The sequence below is a fragment of the Chiloscyllium plagiosum genome, unplaced genomic scaffold (genome assembly GCF_037043375.1).
Source record: "Chiloscyllium plagiosum isolate Xiang-an unplaced genomic scaffold, Cpla_swu_hap1 HiC_scaffold_12, whole genome shotgun sequence".
Taxonomy (NCBI): domain Eukaryota; kingdom Metazoa; phylum Chordata; class Chondrichthyes; order Orectolobiformes; family Hemiscylliidae; genus Chiloscyllium; species Chiloscyllium plagiosum.
Genome location: NW_028270150.1, coordinates 49,582,032 through 49,600,283, shown reverse-complemented (window position 1 = coordinate 49,600,283; position 18,252 = coordinate 49,582,032). Strand labels below are relative to the sequence as shown.

Sequence of the window (18,252 nt, the reverse complement as noted above, 5' to 3'; positions counted from 1 at the left end):
TGTGACTGTACTCATGGTGTATTATTTCCCGTCATCAACTTCTTCCTATTTATAGGTGTTGATAGATCAACCATACAATCCTGTCCATTATCGGACCAATGCTGAAGAAGCTGCATTGTCCCCAGTTAAATATTTGGAAGACTGAAAGCATAGTGCTCAAACCCTCTGACTAACCTTTGCAATGGATTTAATTCAATCTATCATCTCAGGTTGATCCGGATCATTTGTAGCACTAGCATGTTCATTGAATCATAGAATCCCTACATAGAATCATAGAGATGTACAGCATGGAAACTGACCCTTCGTTCCATCCTATCCATGCCGACCAGATATCCCAACCCAATCTAGTCCCACCTGCCAGCATCTGGCCCGTAACCCTCCAAACCCTTCCTATTCATATACCTATCCAAATGCCTCTTTAATGTTGCAATTGTACCAGCCTCCACCACATCCTCTGGCAGCACATTCTATACACGTACCACCCTCTGCGTGAAAAAGTTGCCCCTTAGCTCTCTTTTATATCTTTCCCCCTCACCCTAAACCTATGCCCTCTAGTTCTGGACTCCCAAACCCCAGGGAGCAGACTTTGTCTATTTATCCTATCCATGCCCCTTATAATTTTGTAAACCTCTATAAAGTCACCCCTCAGCCTCCGACGCTCCAGGGAAAACATCCCCAGCCTGTTCAGCCTCTCCTTGTAGCTCAGATCCTCCAACCCTGGCAACATCCTTGTAAATCTTTTCTGAACCCTTTCAAGTTTCACAACATCTTTCCAATAGGAAGGAGACCAGAATTGCACGCAATATTCCAACAGTGGCGTAACCAATGTCCTGTACAGCTGCAACATGACCTCCCAACTCCTGTACTCAGTACTCTGACCAATAAAGGAAAGCATACCAAACACCTTCTTCACTATCCTATCTACCTGCGACTCCACTTTCAAGGAGCTATGAACCTGCACTCCAAAGTCTCTTTGTTTAGCAACACTCCCTGGGACCTTACCATTAAGTGTATAAGTCCTGCTAAGATTTGCTTTTCCAAAATGCAGCACCTCGCATTTATCTGAATTAAACTCCATCTGCCACTTCTCAGCACATTGGCCCATCTGGTCCAGATCCTGTTGTAATCTGAGGTAACCCTCTTCGCTGTCCACTACACCTCCAATTTTGGTGTCATCTGCAAACTTACTAACTGTATCTCTTATGCTCGCATCCAAATCATTTATGTAAATGACAAATGTATAGGACCTAACACTGATTCTTGTGGCACTCCACTGGTCACAGGCCTCCAGTCTGAAAAACAACCCTCCACCACCACCCTCTGTCTTCTATCTTTGAGCCAGTTCTGTATCCAAATGGCTAGTTCTCCCTGTATTCCATGAGATCTAACCTTGCTAATCAGTCTCCCATGTGGAACCTTGTCGAACGCCTTACTGAAGTCCATATAGATCACATCTACCGCTCTGCCCTCATCAATCTTCTTTGTCACTTCTTCAAAAAACTCATTCAAGTTTGTGAGACATGATCTCCCTCGCACAAAGCCATGGTGACTATCCCTAATCAGTCCTTGCCTTTCCAAATACATGTACATTCTATCCCTTAGGATTCCCTCCAACAACTTGCCCACCACTGAGGTTAGGCTCACTGGTCTATAGTTCCCTGGCTTGTCTTTACCGCCCTTCTTATAACAATGGCACCACATTTGCCAACCTCCAGTCTTCCACCCTTACAGGGTGGAAGCAGGCCATTTAACCCATTGAATCTACACTGACCCTCCGAACAGCATCTCATCTGGACCCACCCCAATCCTATCCATGTAACCCTGCAATCCAAAAACACATTGCAATTGCGTTCTCTTGTCCTGCCAGACGTACAATTTTCAAGTTGAATGGCTGCAATGATAAGCTCCATCAAAACAGTCTGGAATTTTTATTTTTAATTTTTTTCTAAAAATTTAAAGTGTTACGATCAGTATATACTGATTGTCTCAGACACATTACTGACAATATAAATGTTTAAATGTTGCAATACCAACACCAAGCTGAAGGTTTCCTTCTCAATCGTGGGATATTTCTATTGATGATTATTCAATTTTCTGCAAAAGTATCCAAAAGGTCTTTCTATCTTCTCACCATCTTCTTGAAAGTGCACAGCACCAACACCCAGATCACTCACATTGACAGCCAGCTTGAATGGTTTGTGAATTGTTTTACACAACTTTTAGGCTGTCAAATGGCTTCTGACATTCTTTGGCCCATGGAAATGTTTTACACTTCAATAAGTCAGCCAGTGGAGCAACTACACTGCTAAAATTTGGTATGAGTTTCCGATAAAAACAATCAATCACGGGAATCATAGCTCTTCCTTCTTCCTCAATGGTATGGGAAACTCCCCAATAACCTAAGTTTTCACATCACTTGGGGCCAAATTTCCATGTCCAATAATATCACCCAGGAATGTGACTTGAGCTTTTGTGAATTCACTCTTAGCCAGATTTATCACCAAGCCTGACTCCTGAAGTTGATCAAATAATCCTGCTAGACACCCCAAATATTCCTTCCATGTGCAACTAAAAATCACCAGATTGTCGATGTACACAACACAATTAGATAGTTCCAAAATGACTTTATTGTTTAGTCTTTGAAATGTGGTTGGCACTTTTTCATATCAAATGGCATGAGTTTAAACTGGTACAATCCATTCAGTATTAAGAAAGCCAAAATATCCTTCACTCTTTCGGATAAAGGTACTTGCCAGTATCCCCTTAGTAAGTCCAACTTTGAAATATGAGTTGCTAGTCCCATCTTTTCAATACCGTCTTCCAAATTTGGAAAAGGAAATGAATCAGATTTTGTAATTGCATTGACTTTGCAATAATCCTCATCTCATTGTTGAGTACCATCTCATTTTGGCACCATTATAAGGAGTGAGTTCCATTTTCTGCAACTCATTTTCATTACATTGTCTTTAAGCATGTGTTCAATCTCTTTTTGAATCTGCGCCAACTTTAAAAGGTTAAGTTTATAAGGATGTTGCTTAATTGGATGATCATTCCCTATATCTACATCATGCATAATTAGATTAGTACTTCCCAATTTATTCCCACATATCTCCCCACATGATTGTAATAATTCTTTCAGGTCATGTCGATTTTTCTCTGGAAGGTAACTCAATAATTTATCCTAATTTTAAAAACTTCTTTATTGTCCAATTTAATTTGAGGAATGTCCAAGTCAGAAACACCTGAACTTGGTTCTTCCCTCTGTGTTGTAACCAGTAACACATTCTCCTTTTGCTTTCCTTCCCCATCAAAATACCTTTAAAGCAAATCCACATGATATACTCTGTGAGATTTCTTTCTACCTGGCATTCTTATTAAATAGTTCCCCTCACTCAATTTCCTTTCAATTTGATAAGGCCCAGTAAACCTTGCCTTTGGAGGTTCACTAACACTTTAACCTCTCTAGTGAAATTGCGAATTTTGATTTCTTATCTGCTTCCAGTTTTATCACATGCTGTGCTACATTTAAATTCTGTCTAGCTAACTCACTTACTCTATTTAATCTTTCCTTAAATTTTGACACATAATCCAAATATGACTGAATTTTGACTCAATTTTTCCCAAATTAATTTCACTGGCCCTCTCACCTCATGCCCAAAAACTAATTCAATTGGAGTGAATTTGGTAGATTCATTAGGTGCATCCCTAATTGCAAATGGTATAAATGGAATTCCTTTATCCCAATTCTCTTGTTATTCTTGACTATAGTCCCTCAACATGGTCTTAAAAAATTTGATGCCACCAATCTAACATTCTTTGCGATTCAGGATGGTACAGAATGGATTTTAATTGTTTTAATCCTGTACATAACTTCCTTGAATAACTTTGATGTAAATTTTAATGCTTGATCTGATTGTATTTCTGTGGGTAATCTGTATCGAGTAAAAAAAATTGTGTAACCCTTCTACCCTTGTTTTCTCAACCACTTGATCAAATATAGTTCCTGATAATTGAACTTCAGCTTCCCTACCTTTGATTCCTCTTCCTGCTTCAACGTGTAGCTTTGTGACCTTGTTACCACACAATGAGGAAATATCCAGGATATACTTCCGTTAACATTTCAGTTCCACTGGCCTTTCAACTACTATAGGTATTACTCCAACCTGTAAACCAGTTATGTCATTGCCAAGGATAAACTGTATTCCTGGAACTGAGAATTTTTCTATTACACCTACCACCACTTCTCCGCTTTTCACCAGACTCTTCAACCTCACTTTATGTAATGGAACATGACTCTTCTCACCATGAATTCCACATATTACTACATTTGCTGGCAATAGTCCTTCTGAATTACTTATCTTCTCATTTCTCACCATCAAAGATTGATTTACTCCCGTATCTCTTAAAATTTTCTTTTCGTTACCTGCTCCTCCTGGCATAATGAATAAATCTTTCCCTCACAAATAAATTCTTTAAAGGAATCTGGCACTTTCTTCTCAACCAACCCTTGACCAGGTTATGCATTCTTTTGCAGCTTTTTTTAGTTTCCACTGTGCTTCCCTTTACCACTTCAACAAAACCCACTGGCTTATCCCGTTTTCCCACACCCATCTTCCCAGTGTTTTTGCTAAACCACCAACACGCCGACTTCATGTAGCCTACTTTATTACAATGAAAACACCTGACCTTTTTTATTTCTCTTTCCCCCTCATGGCCTTGCTTTTTACTATCTTCAGTGAGCTCTCCTCTTCCCTGACCATCTGAGGATTAGATTTTCCCCAATTTCTCTGCCTCACAGATTGAAATTGTTGTCGGAAGCCAAACTTCTCATTTATGCACCGACTTATAATCATCTGCCATTTCCAATCCTAATGTTGCAGTCTTAACTCTCTGCTCTTCCACATGAGTTCTCACTAAGTCAGGCAGTGAATTTTTGAACTCCTCCAAAGTTCAAATATTTGGTGGATTTTTGACACACTTAGAAAATGTTTTATCTATTTTCAATGCCTTAATCCACCTATTAAAATTATTTTGTTTGACCCTTTCAAACTTGATGTTTGTTTGAGCAGGTTCGCTCCTTAGATTCCCAAGGTTTTGGGTACTAGCTCATACGCACTTAAGATGGGTTTTTTTCACCTCATCAAACTCCCCAGATACATCCCCTGATAGTGATGCAAATACCTCACTAGTTTTACCCATCAGCTGTGTTTGGATTAACAATACCCACGCGGTTAGCAGCTGTTTAATTTGTTTACCACTTTCTCAAATGAAATTAAAAAGGCTTCTATATCCATCTCGTTGAACATAGGCAATCCTTGGACATATTTAAACAAATTCCCACCAGTCCTCTGGCTACAAAGGGACAACTATCCATCACTGTCTTCATCACTACCCCTACGTTCTACCTCAAACTCCACCATTCTAAGTGACTTTGAATTTTCATTTCCAACCTCTGAAGTTCCAACTCTCTCTCTCTTTCTCCCTTTCTTCTTCTCTTTCTCTCTTTGTTCTCTGTCTTTCTCCTTCTCGGGTCTTCTTTTCATTTTCTTTTAATTAAAATTCTAACTGTCTCATTTCCTTTTCATGTTTAAGATGCTTCATTTACTATTAAATTTAGCCATTTCCAAAGATTCTGTCAGCATTACTGGCAATTGTAAATGCTGCACAATTGCCACAATAATCTTCCCTTTCCTCACAGACACAGGCAACCCCCAACTCCAGTTTGTCTGTCAATCCCAAAAGCTTTCCCTGGCTCACTTTCTGTAAAACTCAAAGTGACTTCTTCCACCCCCAGGAAACTCCTAGTGACTGTAAGAGCCATTATTACTCAATGTATGTGCTAGTTAAACCAACTAAATTCAACACGCAAAATAAAGACACCAGAGTCATAGAGGTAACTCTATAGAAATGACAGCACGGAAACAGGCCCGTCGGTCCACCTTGTCCATGCTGACCAGATATCCCACCCCAATCTAGTCCCACCTGCCAGCACCTGATCCATATCCCTCTAAACCCTTCCTATTCATTTACCCATCCAGATGCCTTTTAAATGTTGCAATTGTACCAGCCTCCACCACTTCCTCTGGCAGCCCAAATCGACACACGCACCACCTTTTGCATGAAAACGTTGCCCCTTAGGTCTCTTTTACATCTTTCCCCTCTCACCCTAAACTTATGCCCTCCAGTTCTGGACTCCTCGACCCCAGGGAAAAGACCTTGTTTATTTATCCTATCCATGCCCCTCATGATTTTATAAATCTCTATAAGGTCACCTCTCAGCCTCTAATGTTCCAGGGAAAACAGCCCTAGCCTATTCGGCCTCTCCCTATAGCTCAAATACTCCAACCCTGGCAACATCTTTCTAAATCTTTTCTGAACCCTTTCAAGTTTCACAACATCCTTCCGATAGGAAGGAGACCGGAATTGCACACAATATTCCAAAAGTGGTCTAACCAATGTCCTATACAGCTGCAACATGACCTCCCAACTGGCACTTTTAAAAGGGAGAGGAACAGACAAAGGCAGCACATGGTCTGTGCAGGACAGAGAGAGACAGAGAGAGAGAAAAAAAACCCACACTGCTAACTGACACATCAATGAACCTGTTATTGCCTTTGCTGTTGAATTCATGTATCGCTGGACATCGGAGTGCATCTAATTAACAAAATTAACAAAACACTAACACTTACAATTGAGCCTTTGAGCTCAATTATCCTAAACCCAATCTGAAATTAGAGATTTGATCCTGGAGAAGTCCCCAGTTTGTTCTGGACCAGCCCAAACCCCACTCAAAATATATTAAGAAGGTAGCCTAGACCTAACATCTTTTCATTTTGAAAGCAAAGTGCCAGGCATTGTGTTTGAGATGCAATTTGATTGGTCAAGCTACCAGATATGAAGCAAAGTGCACTTTATTTATACATTATAGTTAAAATATGACAAAAGAAAGAAGAAATTGGAATAACTTAACAAAATAATAGATTATTAACTCCTGCTAATTAACTGTTCCAATATCCCATAAACACACCCATGGCAAAAGGCAAGTTCAAAAAAATAGATTGTCTCACAGACAATTCTCCAGTCCAGGAGGAAAAACATCAAGAGACAATTCTGAGAGAGAGCGAGAGAGTAGCAGGGACTGATGTTTTACAGCTTTCGCCCAGCTTTAATACCCAGCAACAACTTCAACTGAAAACTAAAAACTAAAACTTCTGAATCTATTGCTGCTTCTATTGTTCCAACTTTTAAAACAAAAACCCAAACCTCATAAACTGTTTACTCGAGTGGATCTGAGTAGACTACTTGCCACCTTTGCTTAAAAACGTCTCTTCAAAGAAAAGCAGGACAAAATATATCTTATAAAGGCATTTTATTGGCACCACACAATCGCTCCAGGGTGGAATCAAACTCAGAACCCTGACACTGTGAGACCGCAGTGCTAACCACTGAGTTCACTGGCCCACTCTTATCAGGTTCCAACCTGATCTTCTGACCCCAGATCACATTTTTCTACTTCCACATGATTGCTTCCTCCACTCTTATAATAACTTAATTAATGCTGAAACTTCCATCCTTGCCTTTGTCATCTCAATGGTTCTAATTCTTTTATATTGTGCATCCACTCTTCCACTCTTAGTAACATTGCTCACCTAAAACATTGCTTTCTATACCTTTCCTTGGCTCTCTGTGATTGTGCGTTTACAATGGTCCCTGGTTGCCCACCAACTGTATTTTATATTTCCCATTCTTCCGAGTACATCCCTGTATGTCCTTGTTCATGCCTGTTTACATAAACTACTACAATTGTCTCATACTACATGGTGTTTTGTTCCTCTGACTCTGGTCTTTTATAGACTGATACATCCCAATACCCACCATTGATATCAATGCCTTCCATTGTCTGATTCCCTCTGCAACTCTATTTTCCTATTCTTTAAATTTCTTCTTAAAACACACCAATGTTTTTGACAACATGTTGGTTTCTTATTCCTTTGTTCATTAACCGTATCTTTGTTCTATCATCAGTTCCATAGCCCAGTGCCAATTTCCTGTCTGTTTCCATTATCCTTGCATACTATTTCTACCCTAATTATCATCCAATGGCTTCTTTAATGCTTTAATTGAATCTGCTTCCACCACATTTCTGGGCAGTGCATTCCACTTCCTGTGAAAAAGATTTCTCTTGCATCACCCTTGCTTCATTTGCACATCACTTTATATCTATGCCCTGAAATTCTGTTTCACTTTTACTCCACTCCGATAATTCCTTTCAGTGATGTAATAATTCCACTCTATGCATCCTCCGAAATATTTTCACTCCCCCAATTCTGATCTCCTTTGAATCACTCCACTATTGTGAGGGCTATACACTCTCAAAGTCTCGAATTCTCTCTTGTCCTATACAACTCCCCTCCAAACCGATCTGACTGACTAAGCACTAATCATCTAAACTAGTCTTGATTTACGTGGCTCAGTGTCAGTTTTTACTGAGGAACATTCCTGTGAGAAGCGTTCAGATTATACTGCATTAAACTAGTTACATAAATGTTATTATCATTGTTCCTGTTGCAGGTTACTTGTTTAATATGAAAACTTCTTTATTTCTTTCAGAGAGTGTCTCAAAGCCAGTTTTAAATTTTAAATGTATCTCTCAAAAAGTCAATATAACCTGTGAAGTGGAGAACGGAACTAATTTCACTATGAGCTTAGCTGGCGGTTCACTGACAGAAAGGACAGACAGTCATCGATATCTGAATATGGTCAAAACCTTGGGAATGAATGAAAATGTGGAATTTGTTTGTACTGTTAGCAACAAAATTAGCAGCGCCAATGCTTCAAGAGTGATTGAGTGTTCAGGTAAACATGGCTTAATAATTTAGAGTGATTGTAGGCTTTCTCTTGCAATGGTCTTTATGATTATTGTCTGATGATGGGAAACTGAGAAAACTTGTTTCTCTGCTTTCAACTTCAACTGATTAATGCAGAATTGAATTAATCTGGAATGGTTCCTGATCAGTAAATCCAGATAAAATTAATTTCACAAACTTCCAAATAAGTAACTAGGTTTTATAGAAAATGTGATAGGGTGTGACATCAGATTGAGTGAATCTTGTTAAATCTACATTAAGTTGGCCAGAAACTCTTAATCAATAAATCAGAATAAATTTTCAACTTAATGATAGCTGATTAAATAAAAGATCTTTCTCTTGTTTCTGTTGATATGCTTGCCACCACTGTCTCAAGTCAGTTAAGAACTGGCAACAAACATTGATTCTCCCAAATTATTCTAACTGAATTAAAAGTTGACATCAAGTATGAAAAATCAGCCAAAATTCCACTTGAAATCTTGAGTTAAATAACCTGTTGCCAGTGAAGAAGTTTGTCATTTTCACACTGGCATTCGGATGTAATCACCTTGAGGAAACAATGTTAGTTTACATCAATTTAATATCAAAATTCAGAGTACAATGTTATAAGTTGATCTTATTTTTTCAGTTTCTCCTTGCATTGTCTTACACATTCCTTGATCCTGATTGAGAGGGCATGGCCATTCCCTTTGATGAATTTGGGTATATTTTCAGATTCTCTCATCACTCACTGAGGCTAATTTGGAATTTGGCAGTTGCCTACTGAAATAACTTCAGAGATACTGGTATCCCATCACCAATCCGCCCTTTATTTACGTGTGGAGATCCAGCTTCCTCAGAGTCAGCTCTCAGATGAGCAGAAGCTTTGACACATTTGTTTATATCTGTCTGCCAGAGCTTACTGATTAGACCAGATTACAAGCCCCAATCTGGAACTCATGTTCTATGAGGTCCACATGAGTGACCTCATTGCAATCACTACATCTATCATAATTATCTGGCCCAGGTCTCTTTTGAGTTTGGCAGGTGAACTGCCAATGTCATCCTTGATACACCTTGCTGCTGTATCAGCTCAGAGGTGTTGAGCTGCATTTATCAAGATCTCCAGGTGGATATGGTGAATTGGGGGAGGGAATGGTGGGGCATGATTCCAAAGACACGTGAGGATGGCTCTGTTGTTGAAGTCCGAAGGAGAACCTTCTGGCTGTACATAAAAGATGCTCCTCATGAGAGTCTGCATGTGCCCCTAAATTTGTAACTATCTTTCTAATTATCTCACTAAGATTCTGATTTGCATGGGACACTGTCTACCAATTATATCAGGCAGGTGTGCTAGAAGCCAGTAGTGGAGTCTTTAATAAACTTATTGTTGGGTGAACTGGAAGCTGTTTTAAGCCCTTTATTGTTTTGTTAAGGCTGATTAGAATTCGAAGAATAAGCCAATCATACATTTTAATTTAATATTTTTACAACAATAATTATTTCCATAGATATTTGTATATCACCAAAATAAAATGTTTTAGTATCATTTTATATTATAATCTTAATGCAATTACCATATTATATTTCTGACATGGGATGTGTACTCTTACATTTTACTGCATGCCTGTAAGGATATTATTCATATTTCCATTATTCCTTTTTATTTTCAGAAACAGAGGCCAAATCCATTGTTAATTATTTTTTAATGATACTAGCAGGAGGAATATCTGTGGCAACCATCTTTATAATCCTCATGATTTATTGCATTCTAAGATGTTGTCAACGGAAAAGGGAAAGTGGTAAGTAATTTTATAAGTCTGTAAGACACATTAATTGTCAACAAAATATTGATTAACTTCTTTAACCCAACCACAAATGTCCCAATAAAGGTTGTAATTAAAAAGAAATGAACTTGAACATTACATTTCATCTTCTAGGGAATGGGTTAATATGGACTTTAAGATAAACTCTACGTAGAGAAATCCTGTGTTTAGATCAGAGTGGTGCTAGAAAGAACATTTGCCATAGAGAAGTCCTGTATCTATCGTCACAACCAAGACTCGAGATTTCAGTGAAGTTCGAGATGTTTGTGGAAACTCTTCTGGTTAATTGTTTAATTGCTCATCACTATTCATGACATGGTTTCGAAGAACTGAAGACATTGTGGTCCGATTGTTGTTTCTGGTATTGCTTCAATCAGTCTAGGGCATGCTCTTGATCATGCATTTGCAGGTTTCACAGGCTGACACCTAATTTTTGGGCACATTTGGTGCTGCTCCTGGTACAATTTCTATATCATTGAAGTAGGGTTGATCCTCCAGTTTGATCATAACAATAGAGTGAGGGGCATTCAGGTCACAACGTCACACATTTTATTTGCATATAATTCTTCAGATCCTGTCTCTCCAAAATGCAGAGTTTTGAGCTGCTAGATGTATTCGGAATCTCTCCTATTTAGAACATTTGTAGTGGCACACTATACAAATGAGTCTAATTTCAGTATCAATATGAAAATGGTAGATAAGGGAACAATGGTGACCTGATTTTGCTGAATTACTTGCTAGAGGGGTATTATGAGTGAACCAAGTTACTATGCATCTGGAGTCAGATGGGGGCCAGACCAGATAAAGAGGGCAGATTTCCTTCCCTAAAGAACATGAGGGAACCAGATAGTTCCACAGTTTTGATGCTGGCATCTTCTATTCATGCACTCCTGAATCGTGCTCAAATCTAGGTAATTCTTTCTAACCATACCGTGGTCGGGGTCTGAACAATGTAAACTGGGGCACAATTTGTGACAGAATCACATGAGACACACAGCGTGGCCCATCTCAGTATCAGGAGAATCTTCCATCTTCTTTTATGCTTTTCATGATGGGTGTGAGGAGTTTTTCACTAAGCAGCAGTAAGTTGCTAATTAATAAAGTCCAAAGCTGATTAAACACCTCATTAATAATTAGCTATCTCTAACCATTCAAGCTCAAGTATTCTCGGCATGGAAATCACAGCAGGTATCTGGGGACTTCAGCTTGCTGCTTGGTCCATGCCAGATACTGAGCACTAATATCTCAGGGTATGCTGCATGAGCACCAGCCACATGCATCCCACAGACATTGGCATCCAATATGTACCAGCCTTTAAGAACACTCATGTCATATCTCTGATCCAGTTACATTATGCTACTGGGTTTCAATGTTGTACCTTGGGCAATTGTGGCAACTCTCATTGTAATGTTGTAGCTAGGCCACTGTGCATTCAGGGACACACACAAAGTTCATGGACTGGATTGGGCTGCGAGGCTTTTCACTCACTGTCATAGCACTCACTCACAATGACCCTACCTGGATACTCACTGCATCCTTGCCTTGCTTTATGTGCTCGGTGCCTTCAGCCAGAGATAACAGCCTCACCTTACTTCTGTCCTGCCAGACACAAACACAGGAAGCTTGACATGATTATCAGCAGGCCTCAGTCAAGTCAAGGGAGATCGTCTTTGGTCAGGGGACCCTGGCATAGTCAGTTTAGAGCAGTCTCAAATACCAGCCCAGAGGCTTGACCGCAGTCAGTCAGTCACATGAGGATGTCAGAACTAGAATGCTTTATACATATGGGGTGGAGCTGAATGTCAGACAGCCCATCAGCAGTCTTGTCTCACTCTGCCCTTCTGGTGGCTGTTTTCCTCCTAGGATAAGAAAGACACATGAAAGTGGTGGCACAGACATTGCTTTCCATCTAATTGAGGAGGTGTCCCCTGCAAGTGAATAGGCAGCACAGAGGGTATGTAGGGTTCATGCAAGGGTTTTGGGTGGGAAACAGTGAGTGAGGCAAGATGTTGCAGGCAATAGTGAGAGCAGCAGAGACTAAGTCTTGGTGGGAGGTGGGCACAGTAACATAGATAGAGGAAGTGTAAGGTATTGAAGAATATATTGTGATACTTGTGCTGGGAATTTCCCCAGACAGCTGAGACTGCTTTAACCCAGGTGCCAACCTAAGACAAAACTGGCATGGTATGGTGCCATGCATGTATTGCTTGGCCTGGGATAAGAGAAAGTCCTGCCTTTACACTCCCCTGTCCAATAGGACCTACAGATCCCTGCCTGCTAAAACGGGACGTGAATTTCCCCCGTCTGCCATGTCCTGGGTAATTGTCAGGAATTGTGTCAGGGAACTGTGGATTGATAGTGTTTCTCCAGAAGTAAAACTGACATTTAGAAATGGCACTGGCACAAGGGATGCCAGTAACTTCGAGGATATCCCAACAGTAGTGGATTGTTCCAGGAACAGCTCATGGTAAGATGGGAATGGAATCAGACATGAGAGACATCAAAGGGGAAGGGTAGGCAGTTGATGAGGTGACTGGTGAGATAGGGTGAGAAAAGTCACTAGGCCTCACGAAGAAAAACCCACTAAAAATAGTCACAACTCACACTTATCCAAAAAAACAAGGTTTAGCTCTTTGTCTCTGGCCCTGCCTCAGACTTCAGCACCTCCAACCTGAATTATTTCAATGCTTTGCTTGTTGTCCTTCAAACCCTCCACCTTCATACACTTCAACTGATTCAACTTCAAACTGATATTTATAATTAATACTCATATATCTAAATTTAGAATAATACCAATCCTCAGAGCTGCTTGTGATTGTACAGTAAGATATAGGAGATATAGGAGTTTGATAAGTTCATACTTGGAGGTAAGTGCAATTTTGGTTTCTTCATCTAATATGGGATGTGATCTCAATGAAACCTACAAAATACCTAAAGGGATGGACAGATTAGCTGCAGCTAAGACATTTCCCCTGGTTAGTGAGTCCAGACACAGGGGACACAATTTAAAGTAAGGGGGATGCTATTTGCGATAGAGATGAGGAGAATGTTTCTTCTTACCCAGAGGATGGTGAATATTTAGAAATTTCTATCGCAGAGTTCCGTGGAAGCACAGTCACTTAGTAGAGTAGAGGTTGATAAGGTTTTTTTTGTCATTGTTATGGAGATAGTGTGAATAAAAAGCATTGAAGTATCTGATCAACCATGATTGTACTGAATGGCAGAGTAGGCTTGGCATTGTAGTGAGTGGCCTACTCCTGGTTATATGTTCCTATTTTATTATGTGGTGATATGTAAGTGGTAAGAATCAGACTGACTATCCACTGATTTTTAACAATGAGGCAATAGACTCTCGAGGAATACAGTGACTGCGGATTGCAAACAGTTATTTATCTCGCTTATCTCCTCAGTTCACTGTTTCACTTCTTCCCTCCATACTGAATTATTGCAATATTTTATTACTCCGCCTGCACTAACCATATTATTTTCTGCATTTCTGTTTTAAGATTGGATCAAGCACAAGTAGTTGTACAAAAATAGCCAATTTATTGAGAAAAGTAAAATAAGCTACTTATAAATTGTTACAGATCTGCCCTCATGCCATACTGCTGACCATTCATTTCACTCATACTGAACATCATTTTAACCAGGCTCCACTTGGTAGACATCCATGCACAGTATATCCAAAATGGATAGCTGTAAATTGTTAAGGGCACTGTTAATACTGAACCTGTAAAGGAAGCCTGTGCTAGAGATGATTTAATGTGTTTACACGTCAGTGAAAGGTTGAGAGAAGAAGCTGAAATTATTAGAGAACACAGGCTCATGCTCACCTCGAGACCACAGGGAGGCAAGAAAGAAATTTTGTGGGGTCTTGTCAGACATAGAACTTTGCAGCGGTTTTGCACAACTGAAGACTTGCTAGAACATTTCAGAGGGCAGTTATGAGTCGATTACTTTGCTGTAACTCTAACTGCACAATTTTCAACATCATTTAGACTTGTCAGGTACTGAAGCAATTCTAGTCCATGGGCAAGACAACATTCAGACTTGGGCTGATAAGTGACAATAAAATTCACACCATCCAAGATCCAGGAAATCTCCAACAAGAGAAATCTAACAATCTCCCTTTAATATTCAATGGCATTACCAACACTGAATACTCCACTTTCAACATCCTGCAGTTACCAATGACCAGAAACTCAATTGGTCAGCCAGGCAAATGCTTTGGCAACAAGAGCAGATGAAGACTAAGTATTATACAGTGAATAACTCACCTCCTGACTCCCCAGTGCTTGTCCACCATATATCACTCACAAGCAAAGAGTGTGGTGGAATGTCTCCACTCGCCTGGACTTATCATATTATTTTGTGCTTTCCTGTTTTTAAAATCGGATGGAGCATGAGCAATTGTGCAAAAACAGCTAATTTATTGAGAGAAGCAGAATAAGCAATTTATAAACTAATACAGACCTTCCCCCATGCCATAGTGCTAAGAGCAGTTCCAACAACACTCAAGAATCTTGATACCATCCAGGACAAAGCAGCGTATCTTGATTGGCACACTATTCACCACCTCAAACATTGATCTCTTCCACCACTGATGTTCAGTGACCATGTACCAGATGCACTGCAGTAACTCACCAAACTAGGCTCCTTTGATAGCATCATCAAAACCTGTACTACTTTGAAGAACAGGGCAGTAGATGCATGGGAATACCACCAACCGTAATTTCTACTCCAACCTATACCACTTCCTAATTTGGATCTATGGCTTCTATCTTGCATTTTTTTGGCTGTGTCAATTTTGTGGAGTTTCATGGAGGGTTTCTCCCCATGAGGCCTGTTGATTTTCTTGTGCTATTGTCCTAAGCTCAGCTCATTAACCACTGAGTCCACCCTTACATCGCTTCTTTCCAAAGTTAGTCTGATTCCGTCAATTGCCATGGCTGGAAGATCTTGCCACTGCCTGGAATTGCTGTAATGGACTGGCCTCTCCATTGCTGGCATAATTTTTATAAGACCATTGTGCATCCAACAAGCACAGTCAGCCCAGAGGTGCCCTGCACAGTTTGTTACACTTGGTCTGGACAGGGCAGAACTGAAGAGTTTGGAACCCCACTTTGCAAACTGGCACCTAACGCAGGATGCTGCAACACACCACTTTGTCAGAGATTCTGTTCACTCTGAGAGCTGGCTCTGAGGGAGCTGGTATCAGTATCAAGGACTCTCCACATGTAAATAAAGAGTGACTGTATATACCAGCTTCTGTAAAGTTATTTTAGTTTCCTTCTTCCATTCCAAACCAGAGATCTGATACTCTGCTCCTCATCATACACATTTAGTCAGTTTTTGTAATTCCCTGTAGCCTTTCCTGCTCTTCCTGCTATAGTGACTTTGTTCTACTCATTAATTCCTTCTGGCAAATATGCCAGCCCAGTACTTTATCTTTGTGATGAATGCCCTCATCTGGATCTTCACTATCACTGGGTTCACCCTCAATTAGCCCAGTATCAATTCCATATTGATTGGGAAATTCAACCCAACACATCATCTCCACACTATCCCAGGTCAAATTGAAAGGCTGAGATGACACTGAAAGTTACTAAAAGTATCATGAATAAATCAAGTAAATCCCACAAAGATGCAAGACAGTCCTCGAGTAGAGGAAAATGCAGCCTGAAGCCATGGAAAGTACAAAGACTGATACCACACTATGTACACATGACTCTTCCAATAGCAAAATAAGTCACTGAAGTAATAGGTGAGTGAAAAATATCAAGCTGAAACTGCAGAAAGCCAAATTTCATTTCAATAAGCCTGTCAAGCTATTACCAAAATAAAGTATGAGAGCCCATCAGAATACAAATATTCAATGTGCTCAGCAATAACAAAAATAGTCAGTCCAAATGGCAACTTGAGACCTGCATGGAGCGGTTGCCACCTCAATAGTATGCAGTGGAAGTGAATGACCAGATATATCATCGCAATTGCAGTTACATCCATCCAACTGCAGAAGCTGATCCCCAACTGCAGGGGGCAGATCAGGAGGAAGTGGATGTGGTATTTACACACAATGCACATCAGCCACCAGGCCAGAGGTTCACAGGGACACAATAGAAATAGAGCAACAATGACAACACAGCGACAGCAAATAACTTAGAAACGTCCCTCTCTGGCAAAACACTATCAGCTGGATGAACAGCCAACAACAACTAGCAAACATACCAGGAAGACACCAGCACAGATTAGGGATTATGTGTGCAATGCATGCAACAGATTGATGGGAATATTGAACTGAGAAGGCAAGAGAACTATAGTGAATACATAGATCTTTGGTATCTTTGGCCAGTGCATTGAATATAAGAGTTGGGAGGTCACGTTGCAGCTGTACCGGACATTGTTTTGGCCACTTTTGGAATACTGCGTGCAATTCTGGTCTCCCTGCAATAATAAGGGTGTTGTGAAATGTGAAAGGGTTCAGAAAAGATTCACAAGAATGTTGCCAGGGTTGGAGGATTTGAGCTATAGGGAATAGGCTAGGGTGATTTTTCCCTGGAGTGTCGGAGGTTGAGGGATGACCTTATAGAGGTTTATAAAATCTTGACGGTCATGGATAGGATAAACAGACAAGGTTTTTTCCCGAGGGTGGGGGAGTCCAAAACTAGAGGGCATAGGTTTAAAATGAGAGGGAAAATATTTAAATGGGTTTTAGGGGGCAACTTTTTCACGCAGAGGAGCATTTATGGAATGAGCTGCCAGAGGAAGTGGTGGAGGCTGGTACAATTACAACATTTAAAAGGCATCTGGATGGACATATGAATAGGAAGGGTTTAGAAGGATATGGGCCAAATGCTGGCAAATAGGACTAGATTAGTTTAGGATATCTGGCCGGCATGGACAAGTTGGACTGAAGGATCTGTTTCTGTGCTGTACATCTCTATGACTCTATCTCAGGGAATCACATGATATGGCAGAAAGGCAGAAAAGTGGATCAGCTATGGTGTTATTGAATGGTGGAACAGCTTCAACAGTGCATTTGTCCAACCTTAAATCCTAATCCTTGCACATGCAAAGTGCCAGAGACCCAAATGGTGTGATGCAGCCATCACCCCAGAAAAATACCGTTCAGCAAAGCAGAGAAGGCAAGGGGCGGTGAGGGGGGGGGAGGGGGGGGGGATAGTGGAGTGTGGTGTCAGAAGACAAAGAGACTGTTGGTGCTCTGAGACTCTACATGGGAGGGTATGGTAGATGTACACAAAGCCAAACTGACCTACTTTAGGTAATTTGGTAAATGTCACAGACAGACAGCTGAACATTTTATATTCTATAACAAACAAACAATGCTGTGTTGGAATTGGTTGCTTATTTCTGTCAAGAGGCACCCTTTGATTATCTCTGCACAAATGTCAACACTTTTAGATTAGATTCCCTACAATGTGGAAACAGGCCCTTTGGGCCAACCAGTCCACCCCAACCCTCCAAAGAGTAACCTACCCAGACCCATTTCCCTCTGACTAATGCACCTAACAGTATGGGCAATTTAGAATGGCCAATTCACCTAACCTGCACATCTTTGG

The 18,252-nt window shown here is 40.4% G+C and overlaps 1 protein-coding gene and 1 pseudogene across 2 annotated transcripts in view; one reads left to right on the top strand and one right to left on the bottom strand.

Annotated features, from left to right (window-relative positions):
- The window catches only part of LOC148148536 (uncharacterized), a 219,428-nt pseudogene that overhangs the window by 66,000 nt on the left and 135,176 nt on the right, over positions 1-18,252 (bottom strand).
- The window catches only part of LOC122555179 (T-cell surface antigen CD2-like), a 28,754-nt gene that overhangs the window by 6,791 nt on the left and 3,711 nt on the right, over positions 1-18,252 (top strand). The window contains exons 3-4 of one of the 2 annotated variants that reach the window (XM_087992799.1): positions 8,611-8,856; positions 10,565-10,648. In XM_087992799.1, the coding sequence (XP_087848925.1) occupies positions 8,611-8,856; positions 10,565-10,648 (330 nt within the window). Of the gene's footprint in view, positions 1-8,610; positions 8,857-10,519; positions 10,649-18,252 lie in introns of both variants that reach the window. The other variant, XM_043700914.2, reaches the window with a different exon arrangement.